This window comes from Sprattus sprattus (genome assembly GCF_963457725.1).
Source record: "Sprattus sprattus genome assembly, chromosome: 1".
In the NCBI taxonomy this organism is placed as follows: Eukaryota; Metazoa; Chordata; class Actinopteri; order Clupeiformes; family Clupeidae; genus Sprattus; species Sprattus sprattus.
In genome coordinates, this window is record NC_137920.1 from 32,814,305 (window position 1) to 32,827,587 (window position 13,283).

Sequence of the window (13,283 nt, forward strand, 5' to 3'; positions counted from 1 at the left end):
TGCAATTCTGGTTGGGTGGTGGTACACAGGCTACTTAATCGAGAAAGAAAACACCTGCTTGACTCTGGCTGCTCCCAACAGTCATTCCTTTTGTGGCCTTGAGAGACCCAAGCACCTGGCAGTGGAGTCTGCTCTGCTATCTCAAGAGTGTCCCTCCCCCACTCCCACTCAACAGAATCTATCATCATCCCCCCTTCATTTCCCCCTTCTGCTGTTACTACTACTGCTGCTGCGGTTGACGTGAACCCTAACCCCCTTCACAGTTTCTGCTGGGCAGACACACCCTTCCAGTAGTCAAGGATGTCGTGCAGGTCTTCGTCCTTGGCAAACTGGACTTTCTTCCGCAGTGCGTGTCCCGCGGCGATGTAGGCCTCCTCTCTCGGGCTCTTTTTGTAGGGGCGGAAGCGCTCCCAGATCCTAAGGGTATTTTCAGAGGAGTACTCAGGGCCAGAGGAGTAACCCGAGTAGTTGTGGTGCCGGGGCGAGAGCTGGGAGTAGGCCGCGTCCCTCTTGGTGTGTGTGAGGGGCTTGAGGAAGGAGGCCTTTTGGGCGGGGGAGTCGGTGGCGCCCTCGTAGTAAAGGGCAGGGAAAGAGTGCCGGTGTTCTGAGCAGTGGTAGTCTGGGTGCACCTCTAGGTGGTGCTGTTGCTGGTGCCCAGCGCCTCCACCCCCTACACCTCCCCCTCCGACACCGCCACAGCCACCCCCACCACCACTGCCCCCACCGCCACCACCTCCTCCCCTGGTGCCACTGCCTCCCCCGCCTCCACCACTTCCCTGTACACCCACCAGAGGAAGCCTCTCCAAGGGCACCTCCCCGCACCTCACTGGGCTGCCTTTGTCTGGGTACTTGCACAAGTTCGGGCTCCTCGGCTCCGGCACGTCAAGGCTGTACATACAAGCGCTATTAACAGAGCCACCAGAGGACGAGACGCTGCAGCGTGTCTTCCCGGGAGCCACGACGACCACGGCAGCATCGGCACTCACCTGCCTCTGCATGGGGCGTGCCGCTGTCACAGGTGGAGGGTCCCGGTATGGTGGGGAGAGAAACCCCCCTCCACTGATACCAGGCCGCTCCGAAAGGGGCAGAACCAGAGGGACATGGAGTGGAGGGGCGATTTTGGGGGAGGCAAGGACATGGCAAGATTCGGTGATGCCAGGAGACAGAGGGATGAGCCTCTGGGACAAAGTTGTGATACAAGCAGGTGAAGGCGGTACAAGGTTGTCTGCCGTGGTGACTGTCGCCGCAGCAGCAGCTGCCACTGCCACTGAGTCGAGCTTGAGTGCGTCGATGCAGTTGTTGATGATCTGGTTAACTTTGTCCACCTCTTTGGCGATAGTGGAGATTTCAGAGGTGGAGCCTCGGCCGTCGTCGTCGGAGTCCTCGCCTCCGTTGGGTCCGTTCTCGCACCGCATGACGACCCCGCCCGTTCCCGGCACACCTCCGTCACAGACCTCGCCACCGGCAGAGGTGCGTATGTCCATGTAGTTCCCCTTACTGCTGGCTATGGCCTCCGAGAAGGCAGTGGCCATCTTCTCCACCTGGGGGAGGGAGGAGAGGCGAGAGGAGCTGGTGTTGGCCGAGCCGTGCAGCATACCCAAGCTGGAGGAGGTGGACGAGGGCATCTTGCCATGGTGGTGATGGTGGCTCTGCTCGTGGAGCTTCTGCAGTGTGGACGGGTCATTGACAGCGGCGGCAGCCGCCTCGGGTCCGTAGCGCATCTCCAAGATGGTCTTCTTCACACTGATGGACTTGTCCTTCTCCTCCTTCATCCGGCGCCGGCGCAGGCAGTAGTACACCAGGCCCAACACGATGACCATGCCGAACAGGCAGCCCAGGATGGTCATGATGTAGTGCGTGGTGGTGGAGCGGCTGCTGTCCACGCCCTCCAGTGCGGCGACGGGCGTGGTGAAATCCACGCAGGTGTGGTTGTAGCGCTGGGAGTTGCGTATGGATGCCACACAGTAGGTGTAGTTGGTGTGGGGAGTCAGGTTGTTGAGGGTGACTACCTCCTTCTTGAGCTTGAGGTTCACGATGTCGGCCACGCTGGTGTGGTTGTACTGCGTGAGGATGTACATCTTCTTAAACGGGCTGGGGAGCTGCACCAGCAGGGAGGCAGAGTGAGAGGTCACTGAGTGCAGCTTGAGGCTGATGCTGTAGGACGGGTGGGACGTTGATGTGGCAGTGGGCTGGTGATAGGGACCAGACTGGGCCGTATCGGGCCCATACCCGGACCCGTCCAGGTCGGGTGGCACGGAGGGCATCCCTGGGAAAATCATCCCGTCCCGGCACGCGGACGCCAGGATGGTCCGCGCGTTGCGTCCGTGCCCCGGCACGGGGCTCAGCAGAGGGTAGGTGAACAGCTCCTTCGGCGTCTCGCACTGCAGCCGATCATAGGTGTGCGTGACGTTGTTGAAGGCCTCCAGCCAGGTGAGGAAGCTGTAGAGCTCGCAGCCACAGTGGAAAGGGTTCCCGGCCAGCTCGCACACCATGAGCCGGTTCAGCATGGTGAAAGTGTTCGGGTCTATACGAGCCAGCTTGTTGGAGGACAGGTCCAGGCTGCTGAGGCTCGGGCACTCCCAGAAGGCATTGGTGGCGATGACCTCTATGAGATTGTGCTGCAGGAAGAGGCTGTGCATGCGGCCCAGGCCCCGGAGGACACCCTCGGTCAGGTTGGTCAGCTTGTTGTAACCCAACTGCAGCACCTGCAGATTGGCCTGGCTGGCGAAGGCGCCGTCCTCGATGTAGGAGATCTCGTTTTTGGTGAGGTTGAGGTCGGTGAGGTTGGCGAAGCGGCTCAACGAGCCGAAGAAGATGGCCTTGAGCTTGTTCTCGTTCAGCCGGAGGTCGTGCACCGTGTTGTTGATCTGCAGCGGGAAGGTCTCATACGGCGGCTGGTTCTGGCTGCAGATAGCCAGCCACACGTAGCCCTTCTCTCCTTCGATGAGCCAGCAGTCGCCACGTGCCAGGCCCGGCAGGCACAGCGAGACCAGCGCAATCACAGGGAGGGCGAGGAGGAGCGAGAGGCTGAGAGGGGTGCCGCTGGGAGGGCAGGTCCTGCTGGCCATGCTATGAGCGATCGCTAGGGGGAGGCTTTCCTTGAGAGTAGAAAAAAATGGAAGTGCAACAGAAGGAGAAGGGCTTGGGGTAGAATTTTGGTTCAACCTGAAAGAAAGGAACAAGCAGCTGTGGGAGACAGAGAGAGAGAGAGAGAGAGAGATAGAGAGCAAGGAGGTCCGAGCAAAGAGACACGGGTAAAGGAAAAAAGGGGTGTCTCTTGGGCTTCTCACAGATGTACAGGCCACATGGCAGCGGGTGTGATCCCCATTTTAGGTCTTCAACGATGACGAGGAATGGTGTTGTGGAACACAGCTATACGTCATGGTTTTCGACCTTCAGGCACCGCATCAACTGTTTCATAGAGTTTAGACTTGGAGGGTCAGCCTGCCTGCGAATAAAACACACAAAAAGAAGAGAGAAAGAGATCAAAAATATTAGTTTTGCACTGAGGATTTTCAAGGCAAATTTGGTGTTTAGTCCTAAGGGATGTGATTAAAAATATTGTAGCGTTTGTTATAGTGTAGAATCTATCACACCTCTGGGCTCTGTTTGTGTTTGTGAGCTCCTGACACATTTATATAGAAAATGGTTTTAGAGCTTGAAAAGGAAACCAATGAGAATCTACTTAGAATGCTTAATTTCACACAAATGTATTAAGATTTACAGCTTTTTCAAAACTCAGTAAATAATGTCAGTGTAAAAGTTAAATGAATGCCATTTACAGTGGGTTCAGGCCCAAGTCATCATTAAAACAGCTAGTGAGAAAACCATAAAAGTTATCCTCTGTCCTTTTATGCTGCAGTTATGAGGCAGAACCGCATAGCAGCTAAAGCATTTGTTGAACCATAAAAAACAATAAAGGTCTCCGGATCTCCGTAAAAGGAATTGCTGGCGTAACAGGGAAAACAGTATGGGGAGTGCAGCGAAAATTTGCATCTCTTAAGGCCAAACGGGACACTTAATGATTCAGGCATATTTCGTGGATTAGCGTTGGATTACACGCTTATCCAAGAGAGCAGCGTGAGGTGGCATTACGAAGGCCCCCCTGCAGTGCAACCGTTTCCATGACAACTGCATATTTGAGTCCCGCAGACTATGAAGTGCCATTCTTTAAACAAACAAACAATGACTTTCCGTGATAAACCATATTTCTTTAGTTGTGCTGGGATTTTTAAGCAACACAGTTTCCCTGTGTGTCAATCTATGGAGGAAAGAGGTGGCACTTAGGTTGCTGGACCCTTGAATGTATGGTCTTTGTCTCAAAATCACTGACACACGAGACATTAACTTCCCAACCTTTCCACAGAGGAAATTCGGACATTGCTGGTTCTGTAATAAAAATATATTGTCGACTAAGTACAAAAATTGTACAGTGATGTTCTAAAAGTACTCAGCCTATGGTTCCTAGAAACTGAGCCGATGATTATAGATTTGCTCATACCAAGTTACAATATGTGAACCTTGGGAGCATTGGCAGAGTAGATATTTCACTATACAATGGATATTAAGACCTGGCTCTAATATAATACCACAGATACTTATTATTGATTATAATATATTGATTTCTCCACAGTCTGCACTAGGTGATAAGGAGTTAATCTTGGCTTGTAAATTGGATTTCAGTGACATCATGACTGCAGTGTGGTGTCAGTGCACAGTAGGATTACACTAATGTTCCACCAAATAGATGCAATTGGTCTTTCTGAGATGCGACTGTCAAGGCTTGACAGGATATCACAGGGAGGGTTTAAAAAAAAAACCTGCTGACATGCATCATTTAACTCTCCTCTAATTCATTGCTTTTAAAGCGGTGTGTGTGTGTGTGTGTGTGTATGTGTGTGTGTGTGTGTGTGTGCGTGTGCGTGTGCGTGTGCGTGTGCGTGTGCGTGTGCGTGTGTGTGTGTGTGTGTGTGTGTGTGTGCGTAAGTGTGTGTGAGTGGCACTTGGTCATGATGGGAAAGTCATCACACATACACCATTCCTGTCATGTTTAATTTTTTTAATCGATGTGTAATTAGAGCATTTACTGAACCACGAGTGGAAAAAAACAACCTCTCACAGCCCTCTGAGCCATGCGCAGACATCAAGGCATCAAGACTCACAACAACCATCCAATCAGTACATTCAAAATGTGCTCAGTGCAAGTGCAAGTTCTACGGTTGCCTGTCTGTCACAGGGTGAAAATGGAATCTGTAGACCAAAATGAGACCATTTCACCTGGGTCAATTCTCATCACTTTGGATCTCAAGTTTCCCCTCTCATTCAGCACGGCACAACAGCAATCCAAAATGGACGCTTCTATTCCTCCGCCAAGGCCAATCAATTCTCCATTGACCTTGGCAATGTGTCAGAAACAAAGAGGCCTGATGCTACTATCTGCAGCATTATGGTTAAGTGCATCGCCTGCGCCTCAGATATGAGATAAGGACCACAGCCAAACGTTATTTTCTGTTTGAAATATTAAAATAGATATGATCTGTATTATTATAATCATCTTATCACGATAGGTACTTTGTATTATCATTATATTATCTTTTTCATCCTAGTTCTGTATGTACTGTATATTGTTATAATTTTGTGAGTTATTTTCTCTTTTTGTAGAATGTGTGTGTGTTTATTGTGTGTGTATGAAGAGAGAGACAGGGGGGACAGAAACACACACTGTCATGTATCACCCAACAGAAGCAAGAGTAGCCCATTATTTATAAAACAACGGTTCTGGACATGCACCACATCTTGCACCACAGTGATGTCCTTAGTACAGAACAGGGCTTTTACCACATTTTCCCTCTCCCTTATTCCCCCTCTCTCTCCACCTCTCTCCCACACCCTCATCCATCCTCCCCTCCATCCTGTGAGTCATATTTATTTCATTGCTCCAACTCTGCTCCCACATTATCTCACTCTACATCTTCCACCCCCTCACACACCCCCTTTCATTCTCTCTCTCTCTCTCTATCTTTCTTTCTATCTTTCTCCCCCACCATCTAACTATCCCTATCTGCATAACTCTGCATGTGCCCTCTCTGACCCGCTGCCGTGGTGATCTAATTAGTGAATCTCTACAACAGCACCCGGAGGAAGCTTTAATTAGGGTCAGCTCCACGTGTGCGGAGGTGCACGGAACCACGACCCAGGAGTGATGAGTAGGACGAATAGGAGAACGGGACAGAACTCAACTGATCCTGAGGCATACAAATACAGCTGCTAAAGATGCTTCGTAAAAAATGATGTAAAGTTATTTCTGTTTATGCGTTGGGTGTTGTATTGTTCTCACCTTGACTATTCCTGCTTGAGGACAAAGAATATTAGTGAGCCTTTTTAGGTTATGAATTGCACAGGCAGGCGTGTCTTAATCTCTAGTTTTGTCCCAGTCGATTCTGTGAAACAGCCCCACCTCACCTGTGCATTGATTCAGTCTTTGTTTCCCTTTTAAATGAGACACAATGGAGACTCTGGGAGCTTGCTTGTGTCTGCCATGTCGCAATGACGTGTACAAGTTTTCTCCCTTTGCTAACTTCGGCTCTTTGTCCCTCTCTCTCTCTCTCTCTCATTCTTTTTCTCTCATTCTCTTTCTCTCACCCCATCTCTCCACCTCACTCAGCTGTTCATTTTCTGTGTCCCCCATTGTTGCAGTGTTAGCCTGGCGCTTATCGCGGTGCTCCTTTCAGAAACAGAAAAGACAACAGAGAGCGAGAGAGCGGGAGGCAGCGACGAAGAACAATTAGCTTCCTCTGTGGCCGCTGTCTATCTGCCTGGCGCCTAACGCCCCTCTGGATGCAAAGAGCTGAAACTCCTTTCATACACTTGTTTTTTTTCCTCCTTTTCTCTAGCCCCACCCCCTCCCACCCCCCCCCCCCCCCGTCCCCGTCCCCCCAACCCCCATCCTTTTTTTTTTAAGTTATCGCTCGTGATATCTGTGATTTAATTAGGGCTGGAGGCAAACAGACAATGGTAATTAGAGCTTCAGAGAGCAGGTGGACCATGCCAGTGCTAACTTCACAGAAGGCCTCTTATCATCTGCAGATTCATATCGCATCTCTTCTGGGGCCCACAAGGAAACAGAGAGAGAAAAGAAGAAAATAAAAAGAGGGAGAGAAAGAGAGACAAATGGAGGGAGGGAGAGAGAGATGATGAGAGGGAAGGATAGAAAGAGCAAGAATATACACAACCCTGACTAAATCTACACCAGAATGGACTTTCCTTTTGAACCAATGATAGGGTGTAGCCAGGGGGAGGTGGATCATTACTTTGTAAGTTCTGTGAAGCTATCCAGGAATTAAAATGACTTACTTCATTACTATCTTCTACTTACTATGATCTATGTTATTATTTGGCCCTGGTGTACTGAGGCACTGCCCAAATTGGTACTCCATAGAACACGTATAAGATGTTTGAAGTCTTATGCTTCTGCAACCTTCCACTTCATCGACTTTCTCCATGCCATTTAGAGTCAGTGAATGTAATTAGATCTAATTATTAAGTTACAGCCTCAACACAAGGGAGATGGAGAGAGAGAAAGAGAGAGAGAGAGAGAGAGAGAGAGGTAGTGAAACAATGAATGAGACCGCAGGGGAGTGAGAGAGAGGTGTCCTTATCAGACCCCTATCCTTTAAATTATACTTTACAGCCACGTTTACCCCCGTAAGCACTCTCTCTCTCTCTTTCTTTCTCTCTCTCCCTCTCTCTCTTTCTTTCTCTCTCTCTCCCTCTCTCTCTTTCTGTCTCTGGGCCATTGCTTTGCAGTTAAGGGAAAAAAACACTTGATTGACAGACTTTCTCAGAGCGAAGGAAGCAATCACAGATGAATAATGAGATCTCCCAGCATTCCCGAGGAAAGTAAACAACAACCAAAGAAACATGTTTTGGGGTGGAAGGGTGGTTCCCTTTGCGGATCTGTATACAGCGATTTCTCCTCTCGAAGCCCCGAGATAACACATGCACGCACAAACACACACTCACACATACACACTCTCTCACACACACACACACAGACACAGACACACATACACACATATTGAGCGATGTCACTGAGGAGGCTGGGGCGGGGTGTGGGGGGGAGCGGTTCGGGCCCTCCAGGGTCGCTGGTTCAGCTTCCACACAGCTTCCCTCATTCCACCACCCCCACCCTGCCCCACCCCACCCCACACTGCTCTCTGACCCAGTCTGACAGATGGAGAGAACGAGACACACACACACAAAGCCCAGGAGGCAAGTCACAGGCCCCTAATGGAGACAAACATGTTCGCATCATAACGCTTCGCTGACCTCCCTGCCCCTCGCAAAAAAACTAAACAGCCCGAGCCGACCGTCCTGTAGACTTTGGGGAGCAGAACGCCGAGGCTAACGCCAATTACTGGCAGCAGACACAATCTTGGGCCACCGAGCGGAAATTCACCAAAAGGAGATAGAAGAGAGAAAAGCTGCTTCAAAGCTCCTCTAAAGCTGTTTGGCGATCTCAAAGTTATCTGCTCTCTCTCTCTCTCTCTCTCTCTCTTTCTCTCTCTCTCTCTCTCTCTCTCTCTCTCTCTGCTCGTCTTGTTTTGTTTTGTATTTGTGTGCAACATCTGCTGCTCTGCATTCGCCAAAGCCTAGCAGAGCATGGAGAGGAGAAAGCACTCGACGTCTCTACCACTGGTTTTAAATGATCTATGGAACACTCTTCAGAGCTTGTTGACTGGTGTTTCTATTTTTTTTTTACCCATTCACAGATGTTCTCATTCTCATTCTCTCTCTCTGTGTCTTGTGCGCTTTCCCTTTTTCCCTCCATTTTGTTAAGTCCTCATCTGTTACAGTAAAACAACCCAGTTTCATTTTGTCTCCGGAGGCCTTAAAAAGCCTTGGGCCACTTTCTTTCCTCGATGACTGCATGCACATAATATATGCCATTGGAACCTTGACATGCTAACTCGAGTGCCTTCCACAAGAGTTTTGGGGCAATTTAAATGCAATATTTAGAATATTTTTCTTCCCTTCCTTTTCTGTAGTTGCTAAAGAAGACCCGTCGGTTAACAGAAGCACTGAGGGTACGAGACTGGAGGCCAATTACATCAGTTATTGCATCCATATCATATCAGGAAGAGACACCCACATAGATCATGGGAGGGCAACGAATGATTAAACTTGAAGGTCAAAGGAAGCCTGTTCATTACATACACTATTCCCTTACCCTCTCTCACTGACTCTCTTTCTCTGTCTGTCTGTCTGTCTCTCTTTCTCTGTCTGTCTTTCTGTCTGTCTCCCTTTCTCTCTTCAAGGCTAGTTAATGACTATCCGGGCACTAGACATCTTGGGCCCTTTGCATGCAGGTACTTTTTGTTCTTCCTCCTCAGCTTCTTGGTTTGCTCAGCTTTAGAGAGAGTGAGTACCCCCAGAAGAGCCCTGTGTTCTGCTAAGCTGTTAAAAGACATGCTGTAAAAACCGTATACATCATTTCTATGTGTCGATAGTCGATGGATAACGATGAGAGATGGTGTTTGGGGGGTAATCAAATAAAAAACCCAAAATGTTTTAGATAAATATTTTATTGGAGAGATGGAAGCTGTAAAAAAAAGAGAGCGAGAGAGACAAAATGAAAACACACACTGGGTTCAAATGAATGTTTTGATGCATTGTCGGCTGCCCAGGAGTGTCATTTTGTGCCCTGGGTATTGGATGGTACATGCGGGTGAGCAGTTCTAGCAGACATGCGTGGAGAGAAAACAAATGAATTGAGTGCTTCTCTTTGATACAGTCCTCAGTTAACACACAGTGCCTACTAAATTATGTATGACTTCATTCCCAAGTGTATTTTTTTTCCTTTTCACTTTTGCGCAAATCAAATGACAATACAGTGGTCATGTGTGGGACTTCGCCATAAAAAAAGAGAAATAGCGGTGGAAGAGAAGAGCTGAGAAAGATGAGAAGTGCGAGTGCTTTTCAACTGCGGCCGCCACCAAACTCCTCAGTGCTCTGGCAGTGGGCAGATGTAGGTCGGGGTTTGGCCAGAAGGGTTTTCTTCCATGGCAGTAAGGTAGAGCCTTGTGGAGAGCACTGATAGCCTTTCGTCACATTCCACTCTCATGCGCCGCGAGACAGAGCAACAAAGACGTAACCGTGCCGAGGGAGGAAGGGGACTTGTCCATGCAGGGTTTATTACCATCTCGGAGGGCCCCCCTGATCCCCCTTTTTTTGGTTTAGAAACACCATGGTATAGCTTACACATCTGTGCTTCTCCACCTCCTTTATCAAAGCAGACCTTTTTTTGTTAGCATTACGCTAAATCTGCTCAGGGTTGGAGTAGGTTTATATCCATGCTCAGAACAAAATGGGATTGCTACACGGAAACTGAGTTAGCACTAAGCTACAGCTTTTTGAAGGCTGGACGAGGCTTTGCTTTCTTTGTCAGTAAAATCTGAGCAGTTACATGATAACAGAGTTAACACTAAGCTAAAGCCGGTTGGAGGTTGGAGCAAGTTTTACCTCCCTTCCTAGTAAACACTAGATCGGCTATGATATTCTTTGCTCAGACTAGCTAATACTCCAACTCTGGCAACAACCATCTGTGTTTTGGAACGTAGCACTGGGACTTTGTTAGCATGCACTTGCTTTGGCTAACTCAAGCGTGAAGAGAGAATGCACACACTTGCAACTCTGGCTGACACGCTCTCTCAATGGCAGTCCAGCGCAGACATCTGAGGGGTGGCGAGTGATCTGTGGGGGTGCAGGAAACTCTCTGTGACAGCCGCTGGGCGTTGCCGGGCTTGCCTGACTGAGCCAGTTAGCCAGTCAACCAGTTCTGACTCCAGATGTAAAGCGTGACAGATTTCCCTATAAATCTCAGCACAGCTACTGACTCAAACACCTTTCTTTTGTATTTTTGCAGCGCTGCCAGTCAGTTCAGAGAACAGTATCTAGTTAATGATATCTATGTAGATACATAACTCCACAGTAAAACTCTTGAGACCACCAAACATGAGCTGGGCCACACACATCTTCAAAGAGCTGGGAAGACAGGTTAGCACGCTAAGCAGCGACACGACAAAAGCAGAAGAGTCTCCCGCTGCAGGTAATGATAGGGTTTGAACTGTAGAGTTCATCCCACACTGCTTTGTTCTCTCTGCCCCTGAAAGAGGGAGTGTCGGCTCCCCTTGTCAGCTTGCGAACGTCAAGAAAACCACAGCCTAGGCCCCGGGAGAAACGTCTGATCCTCCGAGTTATTTAACAGCCCACCATCTCATTTTACGCAAGTCAGCACTATCAAAAACCCCAGCCCGGTCTATTATTACTGTTCAATCTTAGCACCTGATGCAACGTCTGTGTGTAGCATTTAGCAAGCAAACCACAGGGCCTTCATCACTTGTCAGAGTATTCGCCTCCAGGTGACACCTCCCTTCACTCCCCATCAGTGACTCATGTCAGACTTTTCTATCCCTCTCATTCTGACTCCATGTTCAGGTGCAAACCCTGAGGTGGGAGTCGCAACGCTGGGGGGGGGGGGGGGGGTTATGGGTTGCAGAAAGGCGGAGGAAGAATGTGCACGGATGTGGTGATGCAATCTCTGACTTCACCGTGTGACAGACCGCTTCCTGACAGCGAGCCTGGAGTGGTCGTCATCTTGGAGTCACACGCAAGAGCCTCAGAAGGATGTGGGGGGAGTGATCGACTGTTCATTATGAAAATTGGATCCCAGGTACTGATATCCCAAAGACAATTTCGACAAACCTTGCCTCCCAGGTTAAACTATCATCTGACACCACAGGATGCTTTATTTAGGAAATCCATCACACGCCTGCTTCCCTGCCACCAATGGCTTATAAATAAGAGACACTGTAATCTGGAAACACAGGGAATAAAAACATGAGGCGGTGCGGGAGAGGGAGCCGAGATGGAATTGCGGACCATCCTTCATGGCAGTGATTATTATTTATAGGGTTTGCCAGCTAACGCCCGTCTGACATTTGTGTGACTGTGAAGCAAGGCTACATGATTGTGTTGCTCGGCGACTAACTGTCTTTGGTTGCCTAGTCACTGACATAATATAGAACTGCCCAAAAAGAACTTCCATGATTTCTAGAATGTTCCGTGGCATAAAAATCTCTCTCAGTCCATTGCTTGTGTTTTAACTGTCATGATAACATACTTGGCAATTGAAGCGGGCATGAAAGGAGTTATTAATGAAGCAATGTAACAACGCATAGCAAAGTGCTTGGATAAAACGTGCTACTTAGTGCTGTCTCACTAAACAACAATTAGGCATTGTTGTGTGCCTCAAAGACCTTTCTTAGTGTTTCAGTGATTATGATGGAGGCTTTATCAATAATGGAGAAGGCACAAGGGAGGCAAGTGTTGTAGCTTCGGCACGAGTCATGAATATTCCAAAGCCATAATCAGAAATCGGCTTGGAGGCCATTCAAAAATGCATGGGGGGATTTGAAAAACCAAGGGGTAGAATAGAAAAAAAAACGTGAAAACAAAAACAGAACAAAACAAAAAATCTTAACATTTGTATGAAATCCAAGAGCAGAGAGTTGGAAACAGCCCCTGCCGCCTCGCCAGTTGTCAGCCTGCCGACTGTTAACTGTCACAACTCGTGTCACAACTCCCCCCGAAGCCTGCGAGCCGTGTAGCAGTTTAAGTGTCGCAGAGTTGGAATGCGTGAGGCGGCATCTTGCAAAACGTCCAACTGAATGCTCCATCTCATGGGCATCCATCACGCGAGAAATGTCTCTAGGGGTGGGGATGAGTATGAATCTCTTCATCTGCAGGCGACGGAAAGGACGTTTGGACTCAGAAGAGGCGTGCAATGTCAGCTTGTCTCATTAGTTTAAAAGAGACATGACAGAGATTCATTTGGGAGGGTCTGTCTACATGAGGGAGGAGAGTTTAGATGGTTTAGGTGTGTGTGTGTGTGTGTGTGTGTATGTTTGTGTGTGTGTGTTTGTGTGTGTGTGTGTGTGTGTGTGTGTGTGTTTGTGTGTGTGTGTGTGTGCGACTGTGAGTGCCCACAGTAAAAATGGGTGGTCTCTGTGTATGTGTGTTCATGGGTGTATCTGTGTGAGAGGAGATAGGGGGGAGTTGAGTGTGTGTGTGTGTATCACTGTTGTTGATGGCTTTTTTTAGGAGCTTACATGTGTGGCTTATGCGGTTATGAGCATTTGTGTGCTGAAGAAGAGTTGTACAAATGTACTTATTTACGGACTTCCTAAGTTAACCTTTCCTCTAAATGGTCCACGTTCGTTCAA

The 13,283-nt window shown here is 48.7% G+C and overlaps 1 protein-coding gene across 1 annotated transcript; it reads right to left on the reverse strand.

Moving 5' to 3' along the window:
• Positions 1-257: 257 nt before the first annotated feature.
• On the reverse strand, positions 258-3,068 carry elfn2a (extracellular leucine-rich repeat and fibronectin type III domain containing 2a; the record flags this gene model as incomplete). Its single annotated transcript, XM_080835915.1, has 1 exon — positions 258-3,068. One exon carries the CDS (start codon positions 3,066-3,068, stop codon positions 258-260), a length of 2,811 nt encoding a protein of 936 aa, XP_080692041.1.
• Between the last annotated feature and the right edge of the window lie 10,215 nt (positions 3,069-13,283).